This window comes from Misgurnus anguillicaudatus, chromosome 24 (assembly GCF_027580225.2).
Source record: "Misgurnus anguillicaudatus chromosome 24, ASM2758022v2, whole genome shotgun sequence".
Taxonomy (NCBI): Eukaryota; Metazoa; Chordata; class Actinopteri; order Cypriniformes; family Cobitidae; genus Misgurnus; species Misgurnus anguillicaudatus.
In genome coordinates this window covers 11,204,772-11,232,189 of record NC_073360.2, presented here as the reverse complement: position 1 = coordinate 11,232,189, position 27,418 = coordinate 11,204,772, and the positions used below count along the sequence as shown (strand labels likewise).

Here is a 27,418-nt window from a genome sequence, read left to right as displayed (position 1 = left end):
GCTGGGCGGCTGGGGTGTTGGCAGGCACACGGAAGGATGTGATAGAGACAATCGACGACCAATGATCAGTTAAGGGTGGGATTATTTGAGCTCGTAAGGGTGGTATTACTAGCAAGAATAGTAAAGTCAACTAAACCTGGTTTCACGTGTAGTATTTACCGTGTTTAAACGCGCCGACTCGAATGTCGATCCGGTTAAATAACTTATTTCGCCAAGAGATAAACCAGGAGCTCGTGCAAGGTAAGAAACAAGCATATTCATTTAAACGGCATTTTTATTTATTATTTTTGCACAAGTTACTTCCTCATACGACAAACGATTCGTTTTGTATGAGAATGCCTTTTCCTGCTTATCCGCGGTGCACATTTTTGACTGAAACTACACATTCAATGGCTGATGCAACACTTCAGTTGATTAAAAAAAGATCAGGAGATAAAATTGAATGTCCCTCTCTCTGTTTTGCATGTGTATTCGTTTCATTTTGATACATGTACCGCGGCAGGAATCTATTTAGCTGTTATTTTAGATAAATTTAAATTTTTGAGATTGACTTAAAACTGCCGTGTATGGTACCATGTGGCTAACGTTAGTAGTACAACACACACGCGGTTTCCTCATTGTGTTGTAGTGTGGGAGACAATAACCTCAAAGAAATTGGGAGACAGCGATGGTTCGTGAAATGCGTATTTCTGCATTTTACTAAATGTTTGCACGACTTTACTATGTTAGGAGAGGTTTTTACATCGATTTGTAGAGGATATATATGGAGTTCGCGTCTGTACGCCAACGAACTCTTTTTGAAGTGGTTCTTCAGTGGTTCTGTTGAACCGATTAGCAAAACGATTCCTTTGCAAATCCGCTGACTTGAAGAGCTTTGTTTGGAAGTTAAATGATTATAAAAGGGGGTGGACGTTGGAAACAAAAAATAAAGCACGTAACACGGGGATTTAACTAATTGTTTTGTTACAAAATGGTCTACATTCTCGTTCTGACTCGAAGTAATGCATCATTTATCCAAATTATTTCGTTAATGAACCGTTCGAACGAATCGATTCTCTAAAAAAGTCAGACGATCTACATTTTTTACAGGTTTGGTGTAACGTGTTAGGTGACGACGCCACGCTTTGACTTTTGAGAATTTGCGGGAATTTGTTTTACTGAAACTAGGACACAGAAAAACAAATACATGTAAAATTGAGTCATATAGAAATACTTACTTACACTTACTTATTATTATTTATATTTGTGATAAACATTTGTCTACAGCAGTTTAATATGGTGCTAACAATGTTGATTAAACGTCTAAATATAAATATAAAATCTGATTTCTTTACACTGAATGTCATTTTAGTCATTCATGTGTAATGCTCATAGCAAATAGACTCAACGTTTGAATGCAGTGCACCACAAACATATGCCAACTAAAACAATGATACCTGTTAAAACCCTTTCAGTAGGGTTCATTTGCAATTACAAAAGTAGGGTAACTTTTACTACCATCACTAGACATGTAGTATACGCAGGTGGTTTCTCTTTCCACACCCTATCACGCAAGTTTAGCAGGGTTCCCAAACCTGAATTGCTAAGAACAACATTGTGATTTTTGGTTCGGGGAAAGTCACAAAACTTTGCGGTAGTGTCGACTAGAGGTGTAACAGCACACCAAATTCACGTTTTTTGGGGTTAGAAATGCAAAACATAAATTTTCTTGTCATTTTTTATTAACATTTGTAAACATCAAAAGTTTACATATAGTAAAAATAGTTGACATATTTTAACGCATTTATAAATAAAACACCTGTTTGGCTTAAATAAAAAAAAAACTAAATAAAATAGAATAAAACATGAGGGAATAACAAAAATCGCCTTGCTACTACTGTAAACAAAACCTTGCAATGCTTGTCCCGCCTCCAGGGTTTCCTGATTGGTCTGCTGTTCTGGACCTGACATTGATGAGCTGAACTGCCTGCAAAAGTTGAAATTCTTTTAACTTGACACGGCGTCTTAAACCTCGACACTCATGCTTGATGCGCTGCAAAAGACGAGAGACACGAGCGTAACAGTCAAACACGTCCGTCTAGCGCAATAAGAAAAGCAATGGAAAATAGCGATGTTTATAGTGCTTTGACAGTGGCAGTATTTTACCACCGTGGTAGTAATGCACCAATTCACCGCGGTGGTTATAGAATGTGTGTGTGCACACATTGATGCATATTGGCACCGAGGGGCAACCTTCCGATCTCTCTAATGAGGCCAACACGGAAGTGACTTAAACTGCAATTCATCGACTGGTCGCTTGAGGCTGGCTTCAAAAGGGAGTCAATTCCCATAGACTCCCATGTTAAAAATGGCCAACTTTACAGTAGAAAATAATATGTTTACAGCCTGGTACAAAAAGTGTTTTTGGCCTATATAGCTAATTTTGCCCTTCATGACAACTGTGAGGGGGGTGAATTTTTTTGTAACTCACCCGTTTAGATTATATTAAGCCATAAACTTCTGCATAATTAAGGGCGTGGCCGCTTGAGTGTCGGTTGAACAGCCACTGCTGTCACTAGACTCACGCTAGGCGGGCGTGGTTTCACCTCAGCTTCACCCATGTCCCGCCTTTTTACTAGGATGCTCCGATCAGGATTTTTGCAGGCCGATACTGATCACCGATTTGTTGTCTTCGTGATCGGCCGATACCGATTCCGATACCGATTTTTTTAAAGCTGATATGCAAGCTCTTTGATGACTGTAACTGTTACATTTTTTCTAGATAAAATAATACCACGGATGTTGCCTTTGTTATATTACTTGCAGTAATTAGGTATATTATTGTTTTAATAGAGACTCAAATAAATAAGCAAAACAAATATTTATTCTGCAAAGAGAATTTTAATATGGCTTTAAAAAGGCTTATGTCTCCTAAAAGTACTAAAAATAAAACACTTCACAGCCTTTACTGTATGAATTAAATATACACACATTCGTTTGAAGTACAACAGTTCTTTAGTGAAGAGCAGAGAGTGATTTTATTGAGAGATGAATTAAGTTACTGTAGCTTTAAGACTTGACAGAGATCGCTCTGTTCACGTGCACTGATGACAGGCTGCTGTGTGTGCGCGCGGCGGGTGTATGCAGACGAGAGCAGCTGTGAGGAAAATTAAAGTTTAAACGCTCAAAACTTTAAAACACATGCAAATAATAAACTTTTGACAAGAGGATGCAATGTCCGCGATAGATATGTGTTGTATACGCTGTTTGATGGGGATGTGAAGACGGGTCGCGATGTTAGGACCAGACCGCGTCCTCATAGAAAATACACATCTCTGTAAAGGCAAAGAGAGAAATGCAAATCTACACGTTGCTCACGAACCACGGGTTATAAAAATGCTCTCACTGCGTAAAAATGGTCTCTACGTGCAGCCGCATTGAGGAGCCATATCATGACAGACAAAAGTAAACAGAAAGATCAGTTCACGAGATCGGCAAATTTAACGAGGACCGATCGAGTCATTTAATGCCGTTATCGGCCGATACCGATCTGCGGCCGATCGATCGGAGCATTCCTACTTTTTACCCATTTTCGGTTTTCCGCGAGTAATTCGCGGGGACGCGCGGCCAAGATGGCGACGGCAGGCAACGCCTACTTTAAGCTTCAAAAGCGATCTTCACAAACCAATGGGTGACATCACGGACACTACGTCCATATTTTTTTACGGTCTATGATTGGCACATATATGCATACATATATAATGCATACATACATGTATGCATACATAAATTGGAGGATCAGATATATACGTTTCTTAACAAACGTGTGTGTTTAAAGGTATGAGATCTTTTTGGGGTTATAATGTTTGCAGCCACGCTGAAAACGCATTCTGATGGTGTAGTGGTAGCGCAGATTGATACTTTTTTGCAACCTTGAGTGACCAAGAGAGAATATCTTGCCTTATTGTTTCGCCTCCAAGCCAGCGGGTCATCACTGATATCAGTTGCCTCCCCTTGCAAATATGCTGGCTACATTAACACGAACTTGAAGACATCGTGCTGTGTGAGATTGTACTTTATATTTCTCATAGTATGTGACGTGCACACCACCGCTGGTCGCACGTCGCCACCAAAAGTCTTGTACCGAAACTGTTCGGTACGAATACATATACCGTAATGCACTTAGTGACTACGTATTGTTTTTGTTATTGTTTGCTTTGAAATACTTTATTGGCTAAAAGTATTTATTTGGTGTGTAAATACGTGTACCGTTTCACCCCAGTTAACAAAATAAAATCACTTTCACTTGTCACATTAAAGCTGCCTATATTTTCTCATTAGTAGTATTTATGCGATCGTTTTGAGTGTTTGTGTATTGCCTAAACAAACATTGTGCTTAAAAACAGCGTTTAAACTCTGCAAAGCCTCAAGCTCCTTCTCCATGTTATTGTTTAATAGGTTGTTGCGGCTGGTCATTGTCATCTTTCAGTAGTGTAATAGACCGTCATATGATAGGGGCTTGACGAATTAATAAATGATACGTAATCCAGAACAAAAACTAAAACAGAGTCTGCAAGCATTTACAAAAGTTTTCATTTACAAGGTTTAAAAACTCTGGAGTAGTTCAGATAATAGGCGTAACTGTAGCAGAAGGAATGCGTTTTAAAACAAAAATGCATGAATGTAAAAGTAGCCTTAGTAAAAGCATCACTGTGTATCATAACACGACTTGTAGTTCATAAAAGTTGTTTGGTTTGGCTGTTTATTTCGGAATTTCTATGGATCAAACACTTTGTCCGGGGTAATTTGTCAACAGGATGGCTTTAGAAATGGCAGTGTCTGAGACTATCGCTGTACACACAAATAACTGAGGACCCTTTCACTTTAAATATGATGGGTATGACTGAGGATGATTTGTAAACTATATCAGAGAGAAGGTCAGCAAAAGAAAGTTCTTTGTGTCCGGGCTTTATTTTCTTCAGAATATAATCTTCATGATAGCATAATTAGATGTCTCTCCCTTACTATCATCAATACAGCTGCAAGGTTTTGGGTACACATTTCTACTGTAGACTGCAGTGAGCTGAATTTTTAAGACATTTTATCTCTTATTTAAAGAAAATGAATTAGCACTGGGGCTGTCAAGCTTTAAAAGTGACCAGAATCAGATTTTTTTTTTTATAAATCATCCGCTTAAATTATGTTAAGCAATGAAGTTCTGCATAATTAAAGGCGTGGTCACTTGAGTGATGGGTGAACTCCCACTGTTGCACTGAAAAATAGATTAAATTTACTAAATTTTTTAAGGTAAGTAGTCGCAATCAATTTATTTAATCTACATTTAAACAAAAGTTTCTTGTTTTGTTTTGTTTTTCAAATTTTTTTTGTTTAAATGTAGCTTAAATAAATTGATTGGGACCACTTACCTTAAAAAAATTAGTTAATTGAATGAATCCTTTTTTTGTGTGTGTCACTATGTCGAGTAAGGCAGGCGGTAGGTTGTTTCAGCAACCATGCACTTCAGCTTCACCCACGTTCCGCCTCTTTACCCATTTTCAGTTATCTGCAAGTGACGCACAATGACGTGATACTAAGATGCAGACGGAAAGCCCCGCCAACTATTGGCTTCAAAAAAGTTCTTCACAAAAAAGCTCCCACGGTCCATATTTTTTTACAGTCTTAAGGTTACAGCCTTATTCCAAAATTGATTAAAGTAGTTCTTTTTCAAAATTCTACAAATAATACCCCATTATGACAGCGTAAAAGTATTTTATTTAAAATCTTTGCATATTTATTAAAGAGCACATATGGTCCACTTCATGTTTAACATTTCCTTTGGTGTGTAAGTGTGTACATGTTAATGATATGCAAAAGGTACAAACCCCAAAGTAAACGATGACGCAAGTCATCGTCTCCAGCGTAAATCTCTTTTCTTGGACTACAACAAACACACAGATTGTAGGCAACCGTTTACTTCCTGGGATTGGTGATGTAGACAAGACTGACATTATCATAATTCCTAAAAGTCTGTAAATTTACACCTGTTAACATTGCATTGTGAGCGAACCTTTCAAACATGGTAGGGAGCGTCACATTTCCGGCTGACGTCAGAGGTATTCAGGCCATTCACAACGTACAGATTACCTGGCCAATCAGGGACACACAGCTTTTCAAATTCATGCGTTTCAGGATAAACGGTGTGTGGAAAAAATGTTTTTAACCATAAACCATGTGAACACACTGTATTACAAATACACAATACCAAATACACAAAATAACATTGTTTTTAGCAATGAAATGGGTGCACTTTAAAAATAAAAAATGACAATATCTGGACTACTGGTTTTCCATGTGTATTTGATTTCCACAGCATGTCAAGTTCAAATGTCACTGTGACTTTGTTGACAGAGATTTGTTTGGACAGTTAAAACGGCAGATAGATTCTTGGAATGTATTGGTCCGCAAGCCCCAGAATTCCCTTTGGGTTGCTTTGATCACCTGTCACAACTCCAATTGTTTCATGTCACGAAGTGGAGGTTTGTTTGGATCGTAATGACCTTTGGATTGTAACACTATACCGATTTAATCAGGGTTTAAATTAAGTTGTGAATTGTTGTACCTTCATGTCTATAAGAGTGTGTGTTATCATTAGAAACAAATGAGCTACAATAGTCAACTATGTGTTCAACAACTGACTAGTATACTGGTAAATAAATGTATGCCCTTTAATGTTTTGGATATTGCGTTCCATGCTGCTGCCTAGTCACAGGCGAAATCTTGTTGTGTTGCACATCCATATTTCAGGGTGGTTTCCCGGCCATGAATTAGCTTAAGCCAGGATTAGGCCTTAGTTTAATTTAGAGCTGCAACTATCGACTATTTTTCAACCGATTAATCTATCGATTCTTTTTTCGATTAATCGAATAGTCTTAATTTTTTTTATACATATAATTCACCAACAAATAATAAATGTAACATCTGCCATTAATTCCAACATTTTATTTAAGCATTTTCTCAATTAAACAAATACACAAACCAAAATTTCCAACATGAAAAGTAAAGTGGCAGTGCCAAGGAAAATATAACAAATCACATAAAAACGAGTCCAACATAAATTCAGCCTAACATAAACAGTGCAAAAGGGGCATTATTCACCTTAAACAATAAAACAGGCATATATTAATGTCAAAGAAGTAAAATAAAAATAAATCAAACTGAATAATAACTCCTTATTAATAATAAAAAGTAGTACTAATCATAAACTAATAAAAAAGAGTCATAATTAACTACAACATGACTCAACACATGAATTCTTTGTTTATTAATACATTAACTAACAACTGTGCACATATTCGCAAAAAGTAAGTTAATTGGGAACTCCGCACTGCCAGCTGGCTCAGTTCTCAGTGTAACAGTAACTTATTACTAATTTTATAACTTCTTAATATAAAAACATGTCCAGCTCTTTATTTACTGTTTCAACATACTGCCCAGACATGATGCAATGTCGCGTCTGTCCGGCGTCTCGCAGCTCGTATTAAACTAAGATGTAAACGCAGCTGTATTAAGCACAATATATGAAGAGTTTCGTTGCAAAACGAGATAAATCCATTTTTTAACATTTTTGTCAAAACATGTTTATTATTATGTTATCATGTTATTATTTTGTTTTATGGTGCTACTCAGAGTCGTATAATAACAGAGTTACGAAACGCTTTGATCTCGCCGCCGCGCGGTCACGTGATTCATGTAACGTTCTACAGTTCCAAAACAAGCCGGGCTGTCAATCTGTTTGCATAGGTTTTCAGCTATTTAAGGTAAATGTGAATTAATTACTATACTTACTATGTTTATAAAGTTATTTTACTAGGGAGTGATGGAAAGTACAGTAAATCAGTTAATACAGATAAACAGTTAATGGTGACTAGGGCTGCACGATTTGGGTAATTTTTCCCATTGCGGTTATTGATGCTAAAATTGCGATGTGCGATTGCGCGGAGGCTTGCGTTGCGGACCAAAGCGCGACCATAAACAAGGCTTAAGGCCGTGGTAAGGGCTTGTTATACTCGCGCTTTGGTCCGCAACGCAAGCCTCCGCGGATCGCGTGCGCGTCTCACCAAACGGACGAGGCGTTTATAGTTGACGCGCTCGCTGTTGCACTATTTTTTGAACCACCAGGGGGCGACGTAAGTAATAAAGTCAAAAACAAAGAAGAGGATAGAAGAAGTCGTACGCTGGAACAACCCTGGTGCTTTAAACATTAGAGTTTGATATATATATAAATATGAGAACATGAATAAAACAACAATCTTTTAAATATGTCTTTATTAAACATTATCATTTCATTAACGTTTTTACTAAACAAACAGTACAGACATCTTAAGGCGCGTGTATATTATATAAATGACACGAACATGTAGTGAATCATAAGTTGAAACAGTGTTGTATAGTGTTGCATGACTCTTACTCGCTCCTCCCGTGTTATAACTCCTCCTTCTTCATTTTTTCGTACGTTATCGGAAAGATTCGGTAAAGCTAATCTTTCTTTTATAAATATGATAAAACTAAAGACTCTTCAGAGATATAAAGGATGTCATACTACTCTATAGGTACTCAAGATTAACATCATAAATTCAGAAACAGCGTGTGTTACGTGAGCTTTAAAACATTAAGATAGGTGAAGAAAAGTAACTGCTCCACCATTGCAAACACAGTTTAGAACAAACAAGAAGACAATAAAGAACAGGAATCAAACAAACATGCTCCAGGGCTTTCTGTTCTGGGAAGAAGTAAAAGTTAAAGAAGAAAAACGATAGTGTGTGTGCAAATGCTGTCTGTTTTCTTTGTATAATTGTTTATAGTGGAGTGCCCTGTCTAAATATGTTCACGCGCATGCGCTGTTGTACGCGGACTGTACGCGCACTGTCCGCGCGGTCTCAAATTTTGGGCTGCACGCGGACGGTCCTGCACACATACAGCAGGGTCACACAATCTGACGGACAGTAACAAAAGCCTACCGAAATCTGTGACCTCTCTCTGTTTCATTGTGTAAGTGTTAACATCAGGTCAAAATGCATTTGATGATATATTACAGATGAGATTAGACATCACCAGAGTGAATTTGGGAAACATTATTGCAATTCTGAATGAAACAGAGAGAGGTCACAGATTTCGGTAGGCTGTTGTTACTGTCCGTCAGATTGTGTGACCCTGCTGTATGTGTGTAAGTGTTAACATCAGGTCAAAATGCATTTGATGATATATTACAGATGAGATTAGACATCACCAGAGTGAATTTCTGTAACATTATTGCAATTTTGAATAAAACAGAGAGAGGTCACAGATTTCGGTAAGTTGTTACTCTCTACCAGATTATAACATTAAATGGCAACAGCCCCAGGTAACAAAAACTAAACATTTGTGATGTTCTGGTATTTTAGAACCTATTTTGCGTTACTTTAATTGTTGCGTTCGTTTCTCACGAAGTCTGACTGCTTCATTCATACGATAGACTAGAGCGAGCGAGGGTAAATGATGTCATCGTTCAGTGGGCGGTCACGTATATCGTTAAAAACTCCCTTGCCGCGCTCACGATAATGTGCACGGGCGCCTTGCGCGGTCTTGCGTGAAAAAAATGCTAAACAGCGACCTCTGGTCACAGAATTTGATAGGTCACAGAATTCGGCACACGGCAAAAACCGCAAGGCGCTCAGCGCGCAAACGCTCCATGCCCATAGAATATAATTTAAAAAAAGCGCCTGCAACTGCCATAAACGCTTTTGGTGTAACTGGCCCCTAAAAGGGTCAAACAGAAAGCTGCATCCTCCGGAGGTCGCATATGCAGGCTGCATACGTCATTAAGGTTTATTTCAGATCATTAACTGAGCATTACATTCGCAAGTCGTGAGCATATTACAACAATTTGCGATTAACTAAATTATTAGTAAACTTTATAATTGTTAGTAGTCTCTAATAAGACAGTCTTTATGAAGTAAATGCAGTTTAAAAATGCGACCTCCGAAGGATGCAGTCTTTTATTTGAGAAACGGCCAGAATTTCACCTACACAAGAAATCTCGCGAGACACACTTAATCTCGCGATACATATTTAATCTCACGAGATCTCGTCACACCCCTAGTAAAATAGCATAAATTAGAATTACATAATAAAGCAAGAAAAAAACTACCTCAAATGTGTATCTATTTAATGATTGGATTCCACAACTGATAACAACAACAAATCAACACATACATACAATACAGCATTTCGTGTACTGTAGGTGTAGCAAGTGAACAAATTTTTAATTTAAGAAACTTACTATTGCGCTTCTGATTTGGCTGTGAGATTCGCTAAGAATGAATTGAGATTGAATTGGCTGTGAGAAGTTTCATTCCAAAATGGCGGCTGCACTACTGAAGCGCCACCTAGTGGCTGTTGCCAAATACGAATCAGAGTTTTGCCTCTTGTTCTTCTATACTCTTTGGTTTTAAACAGTATGTGTTTTATTTTGTCTCTGCTTAAAGTATTCCCACACTTTGATTGTGTTCTGGCTGTTTGGTAACACTTGTATCACTTGGTTGTAGCTGAAGCCGCCTTCATTTCAAAATGTAAATAGTGCTACGCATTTCGTGCAAACCCCAATTATTAAATATAACTAGTTTTAACAAACATGCCTCACTAAAAACATCACACGTGTGCATTTTGAGGCAAACTTTGGGCACTGATGTATTTTAAGATATGTCAGTGCAAGCTGTTTTCAGCTCTTACATTCATTTTAGTCTAGGACTAGTCTAATAATCCCTGTCTGGGAAACCGCCCCATAAGGTTTAATAATTAAGATTTTAAGGCTGTTGTTTTACTTGCATTACTGTTTCTCACCATTAGAAGAGTTAAGGGAGTTTATAACAAGTACAATAAGTTACATTATGGCTCGGCTAATGTTTGTATTCTTCTTAACAAGGAGTCAAAGTCGACTGACATGGACAACGTAACCAGATTAAACCATTTGTGTACGTAAGCAGGCTGGCACAATGTGATCGTCTGACATTCCCAAATTCTTGCCAGTGTGTTCTCCGCGATAAGTGGAAAAAGGGGCAAGGCCCCTTCCCCGCCCACAGTCTTGATTTACACCGCTTGACTGAAGCACGTGTTTTCGTGAATGTTGCTTAAATAATTCAAAGTGAAAATAGAAGCATTTATTAGTCTGTCCTCTCTCCTTGAGGGGTGCGAATTGCAAATGTTACAAAAGCTCTTGCGCAATACAAGTTGCTACACGACAGCATCCGGCTGTATGATAATGCATGAGTTTATTTTCCATGACCCACCTATAAGTAAATACAGAGACATAGTATGTGAATGTTGAAGTTGACTGGCGTCAATAGAGAATGTGTTCGGAAGATTCCTGCCTATTTTTGTTCCCAATATCAAGCTGTTGTTGTGCCTTTCTGAGCCTAATATGTTTCATAGTTTTAAGATGGGACACATTCACCTTAACTGTATGCGATTCTAGTATAATTTTAACCACTTTCAAACTAATATGATTTTGTATACTTATGGGGAGAATGTCCATGTTCATATGCAGTGAAATTCTGAAGAAGCTATAATCATTTGCAAAATGACTCTCATCACAATTATGTTTCTGTTAGGTGTGTTCTTCCTTTATGTCAGTCTCTACATTTGGGCTATATTATCCCGCCCTAATGTGTCTCTGGTGTGTGACAGTTTTGTGACAGGAGGAAGTGACTGTGGCAACAAAAGTGAACGTGAAGTGAGTTCATGCTCACCACAGCTGCTGATGCGTGACCTCACTGAGAGCTATTTGTGGCTTTGAGCTTTGAATGGGTTAATAGCTAAAAAGGCATCTGACTCGTGCTACAGCAGACACAGATTGTAAACGCCTCCTCATGTCTGTATTTATCAATGGTCAAGACAGAAGGGTCTCCTCAAACTTAAAGGTTCTTCATTGTGTTGGATATCCGAATTTAAAGCTCTGATCAAAGAATCTGAAAGAATCGACGGATTTGATCTGCGTCCGAGGGATTTCCTTGTCTCTGTTGTTTTAATTTGGTAAGAAAAGGACTTTAAATTTCAAAGCGCCCTAAAATAATTTGAACCTTTCTTGTTTGTTTATAGAGTTTATGCAATAATTTATTGGCATTTTTTCTTTGTTTTATGTCTACACATGGTGTTTTTCACATGCTTTAGAGTTTCTTTTTGAGAGCCTCAATTTTTTTTAGATCAACCTAGTAACTTTTGGTAAACCATTCTCCAATGTTGGTCATTTTTTGAATCAAAAAGGGAAATAAGACATTTTTTGTTTAAGAAAAATTAACCCCATTTAGTTTTTGATGAAACAAAGTCAAGTTTTAGGGATTTGCTGTTTTCTACATAAAATAATCCGGTAACACTTTACTTGGAGGGGTTTTCTTTAGGGATGCACCGAAATGAAAATTCTTGGACAAAACCGAAAACAAAAAAGGAGGAAACCGAAAACCAAAACACCAAAAGAAATTATGCCAATTATTAGTGCCATTGCATATATTGCTATGACTGTGTAACTTTACTAGGAGTGTGAAGGATCACAAAACTCACTGTTTGGATCACATTACAGTTTTTGAGGCACGGATCGGATTATTTTTCAGATCAGCAAAAAAGTGGTGGGAAAAATTAGCCTGGCTTGATTTTCATTTCGCTTCAGCACAACGTTTGGGACTGCTGTGTAGAGTTTCATTTTCTCCAGCAAAAATCTGCAGGTCCAATCAGCAAACAGATGGGGGTGGCTAAGAACGATGACGTTGAGGTCGTGCACCAGACTGAGTGACATACGTCACGACCAAACGTTAGCGATTGGTTATGGCAGATTCAGAGTGACTCTGGGCAGATCCAATAGTTTTAGACTTCAACAGAGGACCCTCCTTAACGGAAGTAACACTTTGCAATGGAGCGTGGCCAGACTCTCTGTACAAATGAAATGAATGTACGAGAGTCTGGTTGGACCAGGCTAGGGAAAAATAAAGAAATTGCAAACATTTATAAAAATAAAAAAGTTGCACAATAATAAGGTCTGAAATTAGCATTAGGTACAGAAATCATATTAAATGAATCATAACACTGTCTTTATTATATAAATTAAATATAATAATTATTTTTTAGAGCTACAGAAGTGATTTTCTCTTTCACATTCACACATTTAGTTTGTATGTGCCCTGTCAAGAGATTTTATGTTCGTTTGCTTTTTTGAATTTCGTCTCTCCATGTATGCTTACTGAGGGCACTTAAATGCGTGCACACACACAGACGGAGGGCGAATTCCAAACAGCGCAGCAAACAGTTGCTCCACATAAAAACATTACGTTGTTTTTCATTGCTTTATTTTATGTATGTTAATGGACTACAGTATGAGACACAATAGCGCAATCGCTCTAAAGTTTACACATCAAGAGTTCTGATCTTTGAAGGGCATAGTTATGATCACATCTGACTGAAGCTGGACCTGACACATTCAGCAGCATGTGCGTCTGTGTACAGAAAGCTGCTTAAATTGTTTAAATCACTTGAATGTTAACATTTGCAAGCCTTTGAAACACGTGCAAATGATAAACTTTCTTTACTTAAATTTGCTTATTAATCCCGAATTGCATGCGAGCCGATCCGTGATCACGTACTGATTCACGACCTCGAGAGCTAGGGAACGAATTGAGACACAGGGATAGCCTACTGAAATAAGTCCACATTGCAGACATGTTACTTCAGACAAGCACGTGCAGGTTGCGGTTTGCGTCAACACAACATTTCGGCCGTATTGTTTCGGTGATAAAAGTCTTTCGGCCAAAAACCAAAAATGCTCTTTTGGGCCATTTTCGGCCGAAAATTTTAAGCGGGCGAATATTCTGTGCATCCCTAGTGTTCACGAGACTGACATGACACCTTCATAATCATGACATGAATGAGATTTTATGCACGTTTATGGCAACTGTCATTAAGTGTCTTCAATTATGTCATTTTTAATGCAAAGATGACATTGTTTGAGATGTCTTTGTTATGACAACTTGACATTAACCAATTCATCATAACTTGTCATGACAACTTGACATTACCAAGACAACATAACTGACCACTTTTTATCAGTCATACAAATATCATTTGTCATTAAAATGTCATTAAGTGTTAATACTCTTTGTCATATAGTTTTATATCAGCGTCATGAATATTCTTTAGTATATTCTTTCGTTTTTTTTTTTAAGTTTCCTCCAGGTGTTAGAGAAATAAAATTAATCATCCAATAATAATAATAATAATAATTAAAATTGATAAAATTATATTTTATTGCATTTGGAGACCGATTCACATTAAATCAAATCAAACGGATACAATAATGGTTTAAGCCATGCAGCGTTGGGTCCATATCACTGGAAAAACAGTTAATTACATTGTATTAATTAAGTATTTTAGTTTTTTCTTTTATATCAGAAAATTTTAGAACCCTCTGTTAAGTTTTTTATGTATTGTGAACATACATTAAGTATTATCGTTTTCTTATACTTAAGTCTGTTGCATTTTGTTAAGATATTTAAAATTATTTGATAGAGTATTAACACTTATTGAAATTTTAATGACAAATTCAATCTGTAGCACTGTAGTTGAGGTCAAGAAAAATATTCATGATGTTGTTATAAAACTATTTAACAGAGTATTAACACTTAATGACATTTAAATGACAGTTTAATGTAATTTTCACCCATAACGCTAGGTATTTTCTTAAGTTTCATAATTATTCTGCTATGTCATGTTTATGTATTGGTTTATTAAAAATGACATAATTGAACAAATGACACTTAATGACAGTTGTCATAAACATCTCATAAGCATAAAAACTCCTTTATGTTCATGACACGTGTCATGTCATGATTATGAAGGTGTCATGTCAGTCTTATGAACACCCCTTCAAGTAAAGTGTTACCAATCATCCTATATAATATAAAGAGCATTCTGTGAAAATATATCCTTAAAAATCAAAAATTAAATTAAACGATGATGCTCCTAATCTCAGATGCACAGACAGGGTCCTAAATTATATTTATGGGATTTAATCACCCCTCCTGTTATGTTTGTAATGTGAAATTGTATTACTGTGATGCCAAATAAGATATAAATTAAAATGAACTTTTGCATTATTTACACATGAGGATGATGTTGTACTGTCCTCAATTTATTCATATCTCTTATTTGGGAATCCCTGCTACATCCCGACACAACCGCATTGCCTCCACCAATGTTATGAGTTTAAGACGGGACCGTTTGTTTGCCTAGCCAATGACAGACGGGGGTGTGTTTGTGTTGGTTTTCTCTAGAAACTTTATCTGTTGGTGGTGCAGTATAACCCAAACATGAGATTTACTCAAATTTCCAAACCTTTTCATCCACCTGTTCAGATCTCACATGTGTTTGCTGACGTACATTCGTGCATTAGTCGTGACATGGTTAGTGTGACGTTAGCTCAGCACATGTTTAAAAAAAGATCCTACTGTAAAGTTCAAGCGATAGCTTGGCTTCACTCCAACTTGATATTAGCTGACAGCTATTACAGTAGAGATGAGTAAGAGAAATTAGACAGGTTGTAGTGGCAGCTCATATATCATCACTCATGTGGCTCTACCAGCAGGAGGTGTGCCAGGATATACGTTACTTAAAGGCATAATTCACCCCAAAATAAAAACTTCTCTTGTGATTTATTCACTGGCGTTTTTGTTGCAAACTGCTATGACTTTCTTCGATGGACTCTACGTTTGAAAATACATTTTAATGTTCATTGCCTTGCCCTCTGTATTTCCTTAGTAAATGCTTTACTGTAACACATTGTTGTTTTGGAGGAAGGACGCTCACAAATATTTTGCCTAAATGTCATGCCTCTAAGAATTGAAAGAGATTAAGCAGTAACTTTATCACAGTTAATGTCAAGTCAACCTTTAAGTGTACTGTAAATAAACAGTACTATCACTTTTTGTGTTTTTTAGGTCTAGCGTGAAGTTTGTGTGAAAGAGAGTAAAGATGGTTCTTGCCCACCTGAAAGGATTTGGGAATAAACTGCTGAGGGTGAAGGTGGTGGACTGCAGCACAGAAGAGTCTCGACTTTCTCGATGCCTCAACACGTTCGATCTGGTGGCCCTCGGAGTGGGCAGCACGTTGGGCGCCGGCGTGTACGTGTTGGCCGGAGCTGTGGCGAGAGAAAACGCAGGGCCGGCTATCATCTTGTCCTTTCTTATTGCCGCGCTGGCTTCGGTCATGGCCGGACTGTGTTACGCCGAGTTTGGAGCGCGAGTACCAAGGACGGGCTCTGCGTATCTTTACAGTTACGTGACTGTGGGGGAACTGTGGGCCTTCATCACTGGCTGGAACCTCATCCTCTCTTATGTCATAGGTAAGAGTACTGCCCGCCCTGGGAAGTTTTTGAAAATATACATACATAGGTACAGGTCATTGAAAGAGCTTGAATCTATTTTATGCAAGAAGTTTTCTGGAAAAAATCCATATTATTCCCTGTGTAGTGTAGGATAATATCATAAAAATGTTAGACTTTAAGCACACGTGCTAAACTGCTTGCGTTAAATGCTTATATCTTCTGTATGCCAATGTTGATTCATACCAAAATGCTTTGTTGCATAGTTGTGTTTGACACATGAAAACGTCTCGGGTTACGTATGTAACTGTTGTTCCCTGAGAAGGGAACGAGACGCTGCGTCTCCTTGCCATACTTCATGCGTGCCTGTAACGGCGTCTTTGGCAATATTTCAGATAGCGATATACTTCCTGGCTTCCGCGTCACCCTGTCTTTGTCGTTATGCCTCACGATTGGTTGAATTTGATATACACATTCAGACGCACTTACCCCTGGAGGCGTCCCCAAAGTGTCACCGCAGTGACGCAGCGTGAGTTCCCTCGAAAGGGAACTGTAACAACGTGTTACCTTTTAAGATAAAATGTAACCTTGATCTCACTTGAAATGTGTCCCCACATTTAGTCCTTGAATTTGAGGGTATTGGACCTGGAAAGTCCTTGAAAGGTCCTTGAATTTGAAGTTGATTAAGGTGTGGGAACCCTGAATCTATATCATCTGACTACTTCACCATAGGGCTGCTCGATTATGGGCAAAATCATAATCATGATTATTTTGATAAAAAAAAAAATCTTACTCGAGGTATTAATACAGTTACTCAGTGACTTTTAAAACATGCATTTATTTAACCATTTTATTAAGTGTTGCACATGTCAAAGCAGTAGTGCCTTACAAACACATTGGTCCTGCAGCACGCAATTTATAATTGCACAATATTTATCTCACAACCTTGATGATCTTGTTTTTGTAATTGTTTAAATAAAAATTTGAATTAAAATTCAAAAACAATTAATTGTACAGCCGTACTTTACTCTCACAGGGACGTCCAGCGTCGCTCGGGCTTGGAGCGCCACCTTTGATGAGCTTATTGGGAACCACATAGAAAAGTTCTGCAGGCTTAACATGAGCATGAACGTCCCGGGACTCCTAGCCGAGTATCCAGACTTGTTCGCCGTGCTCATCATCCTCACGCTAACAGGCAAGCCTATGACTTTCTGTATTAATACGTGAGTGAATGTAACGCTTCTGAATGTACCATCTGATGTTTGGCTCTTGTACCTGATCTGCAGCTTTGTTGGCGTTTGGGGTAAAGGAGTCCGCTATGATCAATAAGGTGTTCACCTGCATCAATGTTCTTGTCTTGATGTTTGTGGTGGTATCGGGCCTGATCAAAGGAACCTCCAGGAACTGGAATCTAAACCCTGACCAGATCCTCAACAATACGAAGTAAAGAACAGTTTGTACTGCTAAGAATCTTTAATCATATAAGCTACAATATATTTTGGGAAATATGCATGTTTTTGTTTAGAAATTTAAGCAGAACTATTGATTAGTCCAGTGCTCAGATCATGTGATAATGCATGTTCAACTTGTGAAAGAATTTAAAGGAAAACACCACCCTTTTTCAATATTTTATTATGTTCTTAACTTGGACAGATTGGTGCATGCCTATCTTTTTTCAGTGCGTGCACTTGATCTTTGTGCAGCGGGTCGTGAATGTGTGGGCATTTGGCCTAGCCCCATTCATTCCTATGGCTCCAAACAGGGACGAATTTAGAAGCCACCAAACGAATTAATAGACGCATGTTTTCCCTATTTAAAGACTGTTACATGAGTAGTTACACAAGTAAGTATGGTGGCACAAAATAAATGCGTTTTTTAAGCGGATAAGAAATAAGAACTTAGTTTGCAGCACTTCGACCTCAGCCAAAATAGTTTTCATTTTTATCTGCTTAAAAAATCGCCACGTTTTATTTTGTGCCACCCTTTAATAGGGAAACATGGAAGTGTTTGGTGGCTTTTAAATTCATCCCTGTTTGGATCCTAAGGAATGAATGCGGCTAGGCTAAATGCTAACACATTTACAACATGCTGTACAAAGATTAAAAGTGCACGCACTGAAAAGGAGAGGTATGTATTAATTAATCTAAGTTGAGGTAAGAACATATAAGAACATAAAATATTGAAAAAAAACCTAAATCATAGAAAAGTTTTGCCACCCATTTTCATAACCACAATGCAAAACAATGCAAATATCTATAGAGGTTCACAGGGAGGACGTATTTTTTTATTCCAACCCAGAAGTTGGTGAGACACTGGTTGCCTTGCCAAAAAAAAAAAAAAAAATTCCCATAGACTATCGCAAAAATAAGCTTTGTTTAAAAAACGTTTATGACAGGTTTTGTTCAACAAGATAATTGTCACAGATGAAACACTTTTATGAATTTTGAAGTATAAATGCATTTACTAGAAATATAAAGCTAACTTAGGCTACAAGCAAACTACACCGTGGTCATCAGTGGCATCACCACCAAGGTTCCGACAGCTCTTTCAAACGTTAGTAAACGCGTTTTAAAACGTGTGCACTGATAAAGAAATACTCTGTGGATGAATGTTTGTTGGAAATTGTGCCAATGTTACGATTTTCAGGCATGATGAAGTTTAAATTTCACGAGAACGTCCGTCTGTTGTCCCGTGTAGCATTTTGTTAGCATTTTTAACCAAAACCCCATTTGAAAAAAACATTGGGTCTCATTCATTAAGCATGCGTAGGCTCAAATTTGTGCGTAGGGTTGTAACGGTATACCGGTATGGCGGTAATCTCATACTGTCCGTTACAACCCTATGTGCGTGAGATGTGCAAACGGATGTTTTCACAAAAAAAAAAGTGATTCAACTGAAACTTTAGTATCAAAATGTCTTCTCAATGTACACAAAAAATCAAGAAAACCTAAAACCACTTGTACACAATAATCATGTACACTATAATGAAATACAAGGCTATAATTATAATGTTTATAATAATGTTGATATTAACATTTACATGTTTATATTTTATATTATAATATATATTATAAGGCAATATATATTAATAATAATATTATTAATATTTTTAGTATATATTATTATACATGATCTATATTAATATTATTCTTCTTATTATTATTATTATTATATACATTATATTATACATTATTATAACCTACTTATTTTTTTCTAAACACATAAAGAAGATATGTAATGACATATCTTCACGCTTTCCTTCCTCACTTTTCAAATCTCTCTATGAAAGCGTCTGCTTAATGCCTAATGTAAATGTCATGTAAACGTAAATCTAAACGTCAATCACTTGATCTTCTGTCTGTATTATTTTAGATGCAGATGCTCTGTCATATTAATTAAATGTCATATTTGTTAAAGCATTTAACACTTCTTTAATGTTACTCCGGTCGGTGGACAGCACTGGCTTACTCCAGCGACAGCAAAACCTCCCAAATAAAAAATGCAAAGCAAAACTGAACTTTACCGATAATAAATACGATCATGGATTTCTTTACGAGCTCTTTTGCTTCTATGACAAACTGCTCTAAAATTTTCTGTGGACCAGCCCTGCACTGCGGAAAACCCTTATATAGACTGGTTTGGGCGTGTTTTATGCAAATTACCAACCTCGTGCACGCGGCCACTCATGTAGAACACTCCAAATTTACTAACGTAAGAACAAACTCATGTGCGTACGTAAGTGTGCGTATAAATACGAAAAAATGTACGCAATTATTAGTGAATGAGAGCCAATGACTTTGAGACGATCAAACCAGAAGTGCGAAAATGCCTTTAAAATACTTCATCCCTGCGGCAATCTATTATATGTAATACAGATAAGCATATATTTAAGTATCCATGAAGTCATGTAATGAGAATGAGGTTACAGACAAACAATCACACAAAATCTTCACACGTGATAATGAGAATTGTCATGCAAAATGTGTTTCTTGCAAAAAAAAACTTTAATTGTTCAAAAACATTTGACAGTTCATCAGCGCCATTACCATCTAAAGAGAGTTTGGGTACTGGCGGCTTCATGCCCTTTGGTTTCTCTGGAGTTTTGTCTGGTGCTGCGACCTGTTTCTACGCTTTCGTTGGGTTTGACTGTATCGCCACAACAGGTGAGTTTTTTACTTTGATTTTGAACACGCGTTTGAATTTTTAACTAGATTTCTCATACATCATTTGAATAACAATTTATATTATCATAATTGTTTTAAAATGAAATATTATAACATGCTTTGGTGATTTTTCTAATATGCAAATCAGATTTATGTGTTTAGCTACAGTTTCAGTTGCCCTGTTTGTTTTTCAGGAGAGGAGGTGAAGAACCCACAGCGGGCGATACCCATCGGCATCGTTGCATCACTGCTCATCTGTTTTTTTGCTTACTTTGGCGTGTCAGCCGCTCTCACGATGATGATGCCGTACTACATGCTGGATAAGAACAGTCCTCTGCCTGTAGCCTTCAAATACGTAGGCTGGGAAGGTGCAACGTATGCGGTTGCTGTTGGCTCTCTGTGTGCTTTGTCCACCAGGTAAGAGCTACACAACCATTTTTGAACAAGCCTTAGTGCTGTGTATCGACATATTTGTGTGTGTGTTTGCATGACTGCTCCCAAATGCTTTACTCGGCTGCCAGTGGTTAACCAACAGGAAGTTCAACTCCGCACCAAGGATTGTAATGAGTGTACATTTTAAATGCATGTATCCATTAAATATCATTGTAAGAAAACACAAGTGTATACAAATCTAACTAAAATCCTGAAACAAAAGTTTGATTTTATGAAAGTTTAAAATGCGTCTCCTCTTCTCTCTAGTCTGTTGGGCTCTATGTTCCCGATGCCCCGGGTAATATGGGCCATGGCTGAAGATGGGCTTCTTTTTAAGTTCCTGGCCAACATCAATGAAAAATCCAAAACTCCTATAATGGCCACTATCACCTCAGGGGTAGTAGCAGCTGTGATGGCTTTAAACAGACTCATTCCTTGTTTCTAATGATTTTATGTAAATTTCCCCTTTAAAGATTATCAAAGTAGGGGATTCTGTTGATTCTTTGTTGGCCTTTTTGATAATACTTGCAAGCAGTTATTCTGCCTCAGTGTTTTGGTATTTTTTAGTTATAAATGTCACGTCGGCATGTATGGTTGCGTTCAAGATTTACACATTATTCCAAAGTGAATTACAGTACATATCAAGTATGGCCTGGTTTCACAGAAAGGGCTTATGGCGCTTTTCTTTTGGATAGTACGGCCTGGTACTGCTCACTTTTGTGAGGTTTTCCACTGTGTACAGAACCTTTGTACTTGAACCGTTTTATAGGAACACTATTGCATTGACAAGCTCCATTGCTTTTGTGTTGAGTGTTTATTTGTATCGCTTTTACGATGATTTCACGGCAGTTGAGGTGGCGCAACTTATGCTGCATTTACACCAACCGCGGTAGAGGCGTGAAGCGCGAGTGATTTCAATATTAGGTCAATGTGAAGACGCGTTGACGCACGTCAGGAGGTCCCGCGACGCAGAAGACGCGTTCGGCGCGGCGCGGAAGATGCGTTTCCGCCTCTTTCACGCGTGAAGCTGGCGCGAATTGAGCGTTGTGCGCGGCACGCGTGAATGTGCTTTTTGTGCATTTTGCGGTTCACGCGAATTTGTGGCTAATGCCCGAGTTGAAAAATTTGAACTTTGGCGGAATTTCGCGCCGCGTTAACCAATCAGGAGCCTGCTTGCTGCTGTGGTGGCAGCCCCACCCGGAGTCACTCATTCAACCAACGCTTGTTATTGTCCATAAGCAGTCACCCGGAGCTATAAGACAAAAGTTCTTATTTCTATAGATGAGACAGGAATAAAAAGGACCTCGCTTGAAAGAGTGTCAGTGAGGACATCGGGCAACCTGGTAAGCTGTAATACACATTTCACTTTTGAGTCACGTGACGTTTATCAACCGGCGCTGTTTATTTCACCCATAGTAAGGTTACCACATACAAACCGGTAACTCTCTCGATAAATGCACAATCAACATCAGTCATTTTGCAAACAGACAACCGCATAGCACTTGCCCCTCCCACAAGAAGCGGCGTTTGCCTCTGACGCGCGTCAAATGCTTGCTTTTTCCGCGCGTCTACTCTGCTCTACACTCGCGAATGCATTCAAACTGTTCAAGCGGCAAACTAGGCGCGGTAGACGCGATTTTGACGCCCAAAACGCGGTTGGTGTAAACTCAGCATTAGCCCCATTTTGAGATTGTCCTATCGTCAGCCTATAAGATTGCCAATACGCAATAGTATCAGGGGGCGGGGCAGTATTTACTCATTTATTTATGTTTGTTTTTGACTCATTTATGACAAGTCACTTAATTGGTGGACAAGAAAAGAAGCAAGTGCAACATTGTCATGACCGCATCCATCTTAAAACTGATGCTATTAATCTGAGCATAACTTAAATTTTCTGCGTGCCAGGGAGTGGGAATAACACACTTGCTGGTTTTAACCCTCTAAACGCTAACCACCATTTTAGTTCAAGGAAATGTCAGAGCCGTGCGTATTACAAGCTTACGTGCAAGGAAGAGTCCGAATCAAGCTCATTACAAGTTCAGGTGCTAGGAGGAGTCAATGCCGCGCGCATTCAGGTCTAAGCAAGAGTCCAAGACGCGCGCATTAAGTCAAGGTGTGTGCGAGAAGGAATTTGTGCGTGTTATATGGCTGTGACGATTAATCGCGCAAATGCGCGTTTTCTCAATGAATGAATTTGAATGAATTATGATGAAATGCCGCCACATCCAAAAGCCAGAGGGCGCTCTCGCGTAGAAACACCATTTGTGCCACAGAAGAAGTAGCATTACAAACACTATTCCAGGAAATGTCTACAGGAATATTTTTATCACTGTTCTTCAGGTATTTTCATGATAATAAAAATATTTTGAATGATTGTGTTTGACACGTGTTGCTTTTTTAAATTCACATTATAAAGGACCTCCTACTGACCAAATGCCGTAGTACACGCACAAGGTGTGCATGAAACACATAATCGGAGCCTTGCGATTCAGAATCGATTTCAGGCAGGTCTTTTTAATGGGGAACGCGATGTATCATCACAGCCCTAGCGTGTTACAAGCTCTCTCGCGCAAAGTGAAGCCCACAAACCCTCTCATGCGAAGAAAATCACGCAATATCATAGTTTCACATTAACATGCACAACAATTATAATAATAATAATAATAACTATCATCATAAAAGCCCGCTATTGGTGATATGTTTGACGATCGTCGATACACGATACTAACGGCACAACCCTAGCGCAACTACAATAAGTCTATAATCCCTCCTACTGTTAAGTGGCAATAAACTGCAGTGAAACAGCAAACAGATCCAAAGTAAAGCGGGCCGAGCCGTGTGGTGCCAAGCTAGGCTGTACCACACAATGGAAATTGGAAAAGCAGCTTTAGTTTAAAGGCGCTCTAAGCGAATCTGCGAGACGTCCGTTTTTGTTAATGTTTGAACTGTTTTCAAACAAACGGAGCGTAGCTAACTCCACCCCCTCCCTTCCTTGCTTTCATGAACGTGCCTAATCCCCACCCCCGAATCCTTCTTGTCGTTTATTGGCTGGAACACTTTGTTTTGTTTCATGGTGGTAGGTTTGGCCACTGTGTTTTTATTGCAGTTTGTGGAGCCTGGGCTGTCTACAGAGATCGCGTGTTTTTACAGTTTGATCAGCGGACAGCCAGCAAGCAGATAGTGAGGAGATGATTGCTGTATGTAACAAAAAATTGTTATGGTCTAAAACGTGTGAATTTGCTTAGAGCACCTTTAAGCCAGGAGTAAGTTTTAGGTGCATTATGTAACTTACATACAACATAATTACCTAACTAAATCTGAGAGAATGCAAAGACATTCAAATATTTTTTCTCCATAAGATAGCCTGATGGGCAGGGTGGAGATACATTTTGGTAGCCCGAAAGCAATTCACAGCAATTTGTGATATATTTGGTTATTCCAAGTAAAAACAGCTCAAACATGCATCTTATTGTGGGGACTAACCAATCCTTGTCTGTGAAACCGGGCCTTAACCACTAGCTTACCTTAATGTGATAGCCTAGTTGTTAGAGAGTCGGGCTTGTGACCCGAAAGTTACCGGTTAGAGTCTCACTGATGGCTCGCCAACTGTATGGATGCCCACCACTGCTCTGTTTGTGTTTACTACTCACTGGCATGGGTTAAATGCAGAGGTCACGTTTCGAGTATGTGCTATTGTGCTCCATACTTTTATCAGCGTGTCTGACCATGCACTCAACTACACAAGCGTGAGCAATAATACGTATATTTTTAGTTAAATAACACTGTGTTAGGCAGTCAAAATTGTACAAGGTATTGATTTAAAGTTTTTACATCACTTCTTTGTTTTTGTGCTTATTTTCTATGATTACTCTTTTTTTCCAACAGCTGTGATGGCTTTCCTGTTTGATCTGAAAGATTTGGTTGATCTCATGTCTATTGGCACTCTGCTGGCATACACGCTAGTAGCAGCATGTGTTTTAGTATTGAGGTACGTCACGAAATATTTGTGCCTGCATTTGAAAAATGTGGTATTCAACTCTACACACAAAGTTATATAAGATATATATGTTGTCTTCATTTCTCTCTGTCTGTCTGTCTGTCTGTCTGTCTGTGTCTCAGGTACCAGCCAGAGCAGCCCAGTGTAATTGTCCAGTATCAGATAGCCAACTGTTTGGAGGAAACCGAAGCAGAGTCCATTAATGAAAGCAGTGCCGACATCCTATCTGAATCTCAAGACACCTGCACCCTCAGCAACGTCCTGTGTCCCAAAAACGAAGAGCCGTCCCGACTCTCTGGCTTTACGGTCAACATCTGCACCAGTGTATTAGGTTAATTAATTATTAATTGCATTATTTTCCATTGGAGTCCCTCAAATGATTTAACAAGGTGTGATGTGAATATTGTTTGTATTTCTGCAGGTGTGCTGGTGTGTGTATTCTGTGTTGTGGCAGTACAGGGCGGTTTTCAGACCTGGACTTATGTCATTCTCATAGCTCTGGGCTTAGTTTGTTTCGTCATCACCCTGATAATTTGGCGGCAACCAGAGAGCAAGACGAAACTCTCTTTTAAGGTAAAAGCAAACATGCATACAGGGTATATTGACTTGAAAGCATTGGTTGACAGAAGGACTATACAAAGCTTAAGCTGGTTTGCTGGCCTGTTAGTCTGGTCTGAAAGGTTTTAGTATTCCTCTCGACAGGCAAGGCTTTGAGACTAAAGCTGTTTTTTATGTGTGTGTTTCCTCAGGTACCCCTGCTGCCGTTCCTTCCTGTCCTCAGCATGTTTATTAACGTCTACCTGATGATGCAGCTGGATACAGGCACCTGGATGCGTTTCGCCATTTGGATGGTCATAGGTGAGTACGGTTGATATTAAGTTTAATAGTTGTGAAACGCAGCCTTTTTCAGCGTCTCTCTTAAATCTTTTCTTTAGGTTTTGTTATTTATTTTGCTTATGGGATCAGACACAGCAAAGAAAGAGAGTTGAGCATTAACGGCACAGAAGATAACGCCTTTAAATCGTTGGAGACAGACGAACCTCCTTCACCGGAGAAAGAGGCTTTCCTGAGCAACGGTACTTCTGCCACAGTCGAAGAGGAGGACGGCGACCCTTGAAAACACAAGTGATGTGTCAGTTTGCGAAGCCATTTTTCAAGTGCTAACTTGACCGTCACCTACCAGCTAAAAAACGAAAGCTGCTACTGGAGTTCATAATAACTTTGTGTTACTAGATCCAAAGCACCTTTAAGCAGCATTATGAAATGTGAGTCGGTTGTGGGGAGTCATTTTTTACCACATGGATGGATGAACGGCCATCTTTTATTCATCTTAAAACTTGAAGGATAGCGTTACTGAGCATATTTAAGGACTTGCACTGCACTTTGAGAGCAGTCGGTTGTTCCTTACTGTGTATATTTTTTTATCTATTTATTTGTGCATGTTTCCATCATGCTTTTCTATTCTTTTTAAAATGGTCCTGAGTGAGAACACAACATTACCCATAATTCCCCTGTGCTGTGCATGAGGTTACAGCAGTCGGAAGTGCTAATCCATACGCCCTATTCCCTTTGATGGTCAAAACTCTTGATATGCACATTTTAGAGGGATCTGCACAATTGTGTCTAATACTTGTGGCAAGTGTATTTTAATCAGCCAATGAAAAACAACGTCATGTTTATGCGACGTCCCCTATTTAAAGTGCCTTTCAGGGGTGCAAAAAAGGTGTTTGGGATTTACCCAGTCTGTCGACATTGAACAGCACAGATTATGTCTATGCAAGTGGGAGCTGGTTTTAAATATATCTCAACTATTCAGAGAGATTTCAATGCTTTCTTTGGTTAGATGTCCTAACCGAGTCGTCTATTGTGTGCACGCAGCTTCTCTGATAGTATGATGGAGTTTTATATTTGCATCTGGTGTTGGGTTGTTTATTTTTGTACAGTGTTAAGTGTATATTATTGTTTTAAAGAGCACAAATTGTCCGATTCACGATTTTACATTTCGTTTGGTGTGTAAGTGTGTATTAGTACATGTTAATGATATGCAAAAGGTACAAACCCAAAAGTAAGCGATGACGCGAATTATCGTCTCCAACGTAAATCTCTTTTCTTGGACTACAACACACACACGGATTGTAGGCAAAAGTTTACTTCCTGGGATTGGTGATGTAGACAAGACTGACATTATCATAATTCCTCCCGCTTCAGCCTGTAAGTTAACTCCTGTTAGCATTGCATTGTGAGCGAATCTTTTAAACATGGTAAGAAGCGTCACATTTCCTGCTGACGTCAGAGGTATTCAGGCCAATCACAATGTACAGATTAGCTGGCCAATCACGGAGCTTTTCAGATTGATAAGTTTTGTACAAAGTCAGTGCGTTTGAGAAAGGAGGGAATTATGGAGCTACACAAATATACGGTATGTGGAAAATAATGTGTTTTTGGAACCAT

At 38.5% G+C, this 27,418-nt stretch overlaps 1 protein-coding gene across 2 annotated transcripts; it reads left to right on the top strand.

Moving 5' to 3' along the window:
• Positions 1-27,418, top strand: slc7a1b (solute carrier family 7 member 1b). Of its 2 annotated transcripts, none has more exons than XM_073862649.1 (12): positions 1-240; positions 15,993-16,396; positions 17,412-17,570; positions 17,662-17,818; positions 20,405-20,538; positions 20,733-20,955; positions 21,238-21,390; positions 24,869-24,958; positions 25,090-25,298; positions 25,389-25,540; positions 25,717-25,825; positions 25,903-27,418. In XM_073862649.1, exons 2-12 carry the CDS (start codon positions 16,027-16,029, stop codon positions 26,082-26,084), a joined length of 1,938 nt encoding a protein of 645 aa, XP_073718750.1. In that variant the 5' UTR covers positions 1-240; positions 15,993-16,026; the 3' UTR covers positions 26,085-27,418. The 2 variants fall into 2 exon arrangements, with proteins under 2 accessions (XP_073718750.1, XP_073718751.1); XM_073862650.1 differs by lacking the exon at positions 1-240 and adding an exon at positions 11,647-12,045.

Excerpts from the sequence above, each read along its gene's own strand:
- slc7a1b (XM_073862649.1), top strand. The coding sequence starts at position 16,027 with ATGGTTCTTGCCCACCTGAAAGGATTTGGGAATAAACTGCTGAGGGTG. Across the intron at positions 20,539-20,732 it reads TGACTGTATCGCCACAACAG|GAGAGGAGGTGAAGAACCCA; the intron begins GTGAGTTTTTTA and ends TTTGTTTTTCAG. Across the intron at positions 25,299-25,388 it reads CATCTGCACCAGTGTATTAG|GTGTGCTGGTGTGTGTATTC; the intron begins GTTAATTAATTA and ends GTATTTCTGCAG.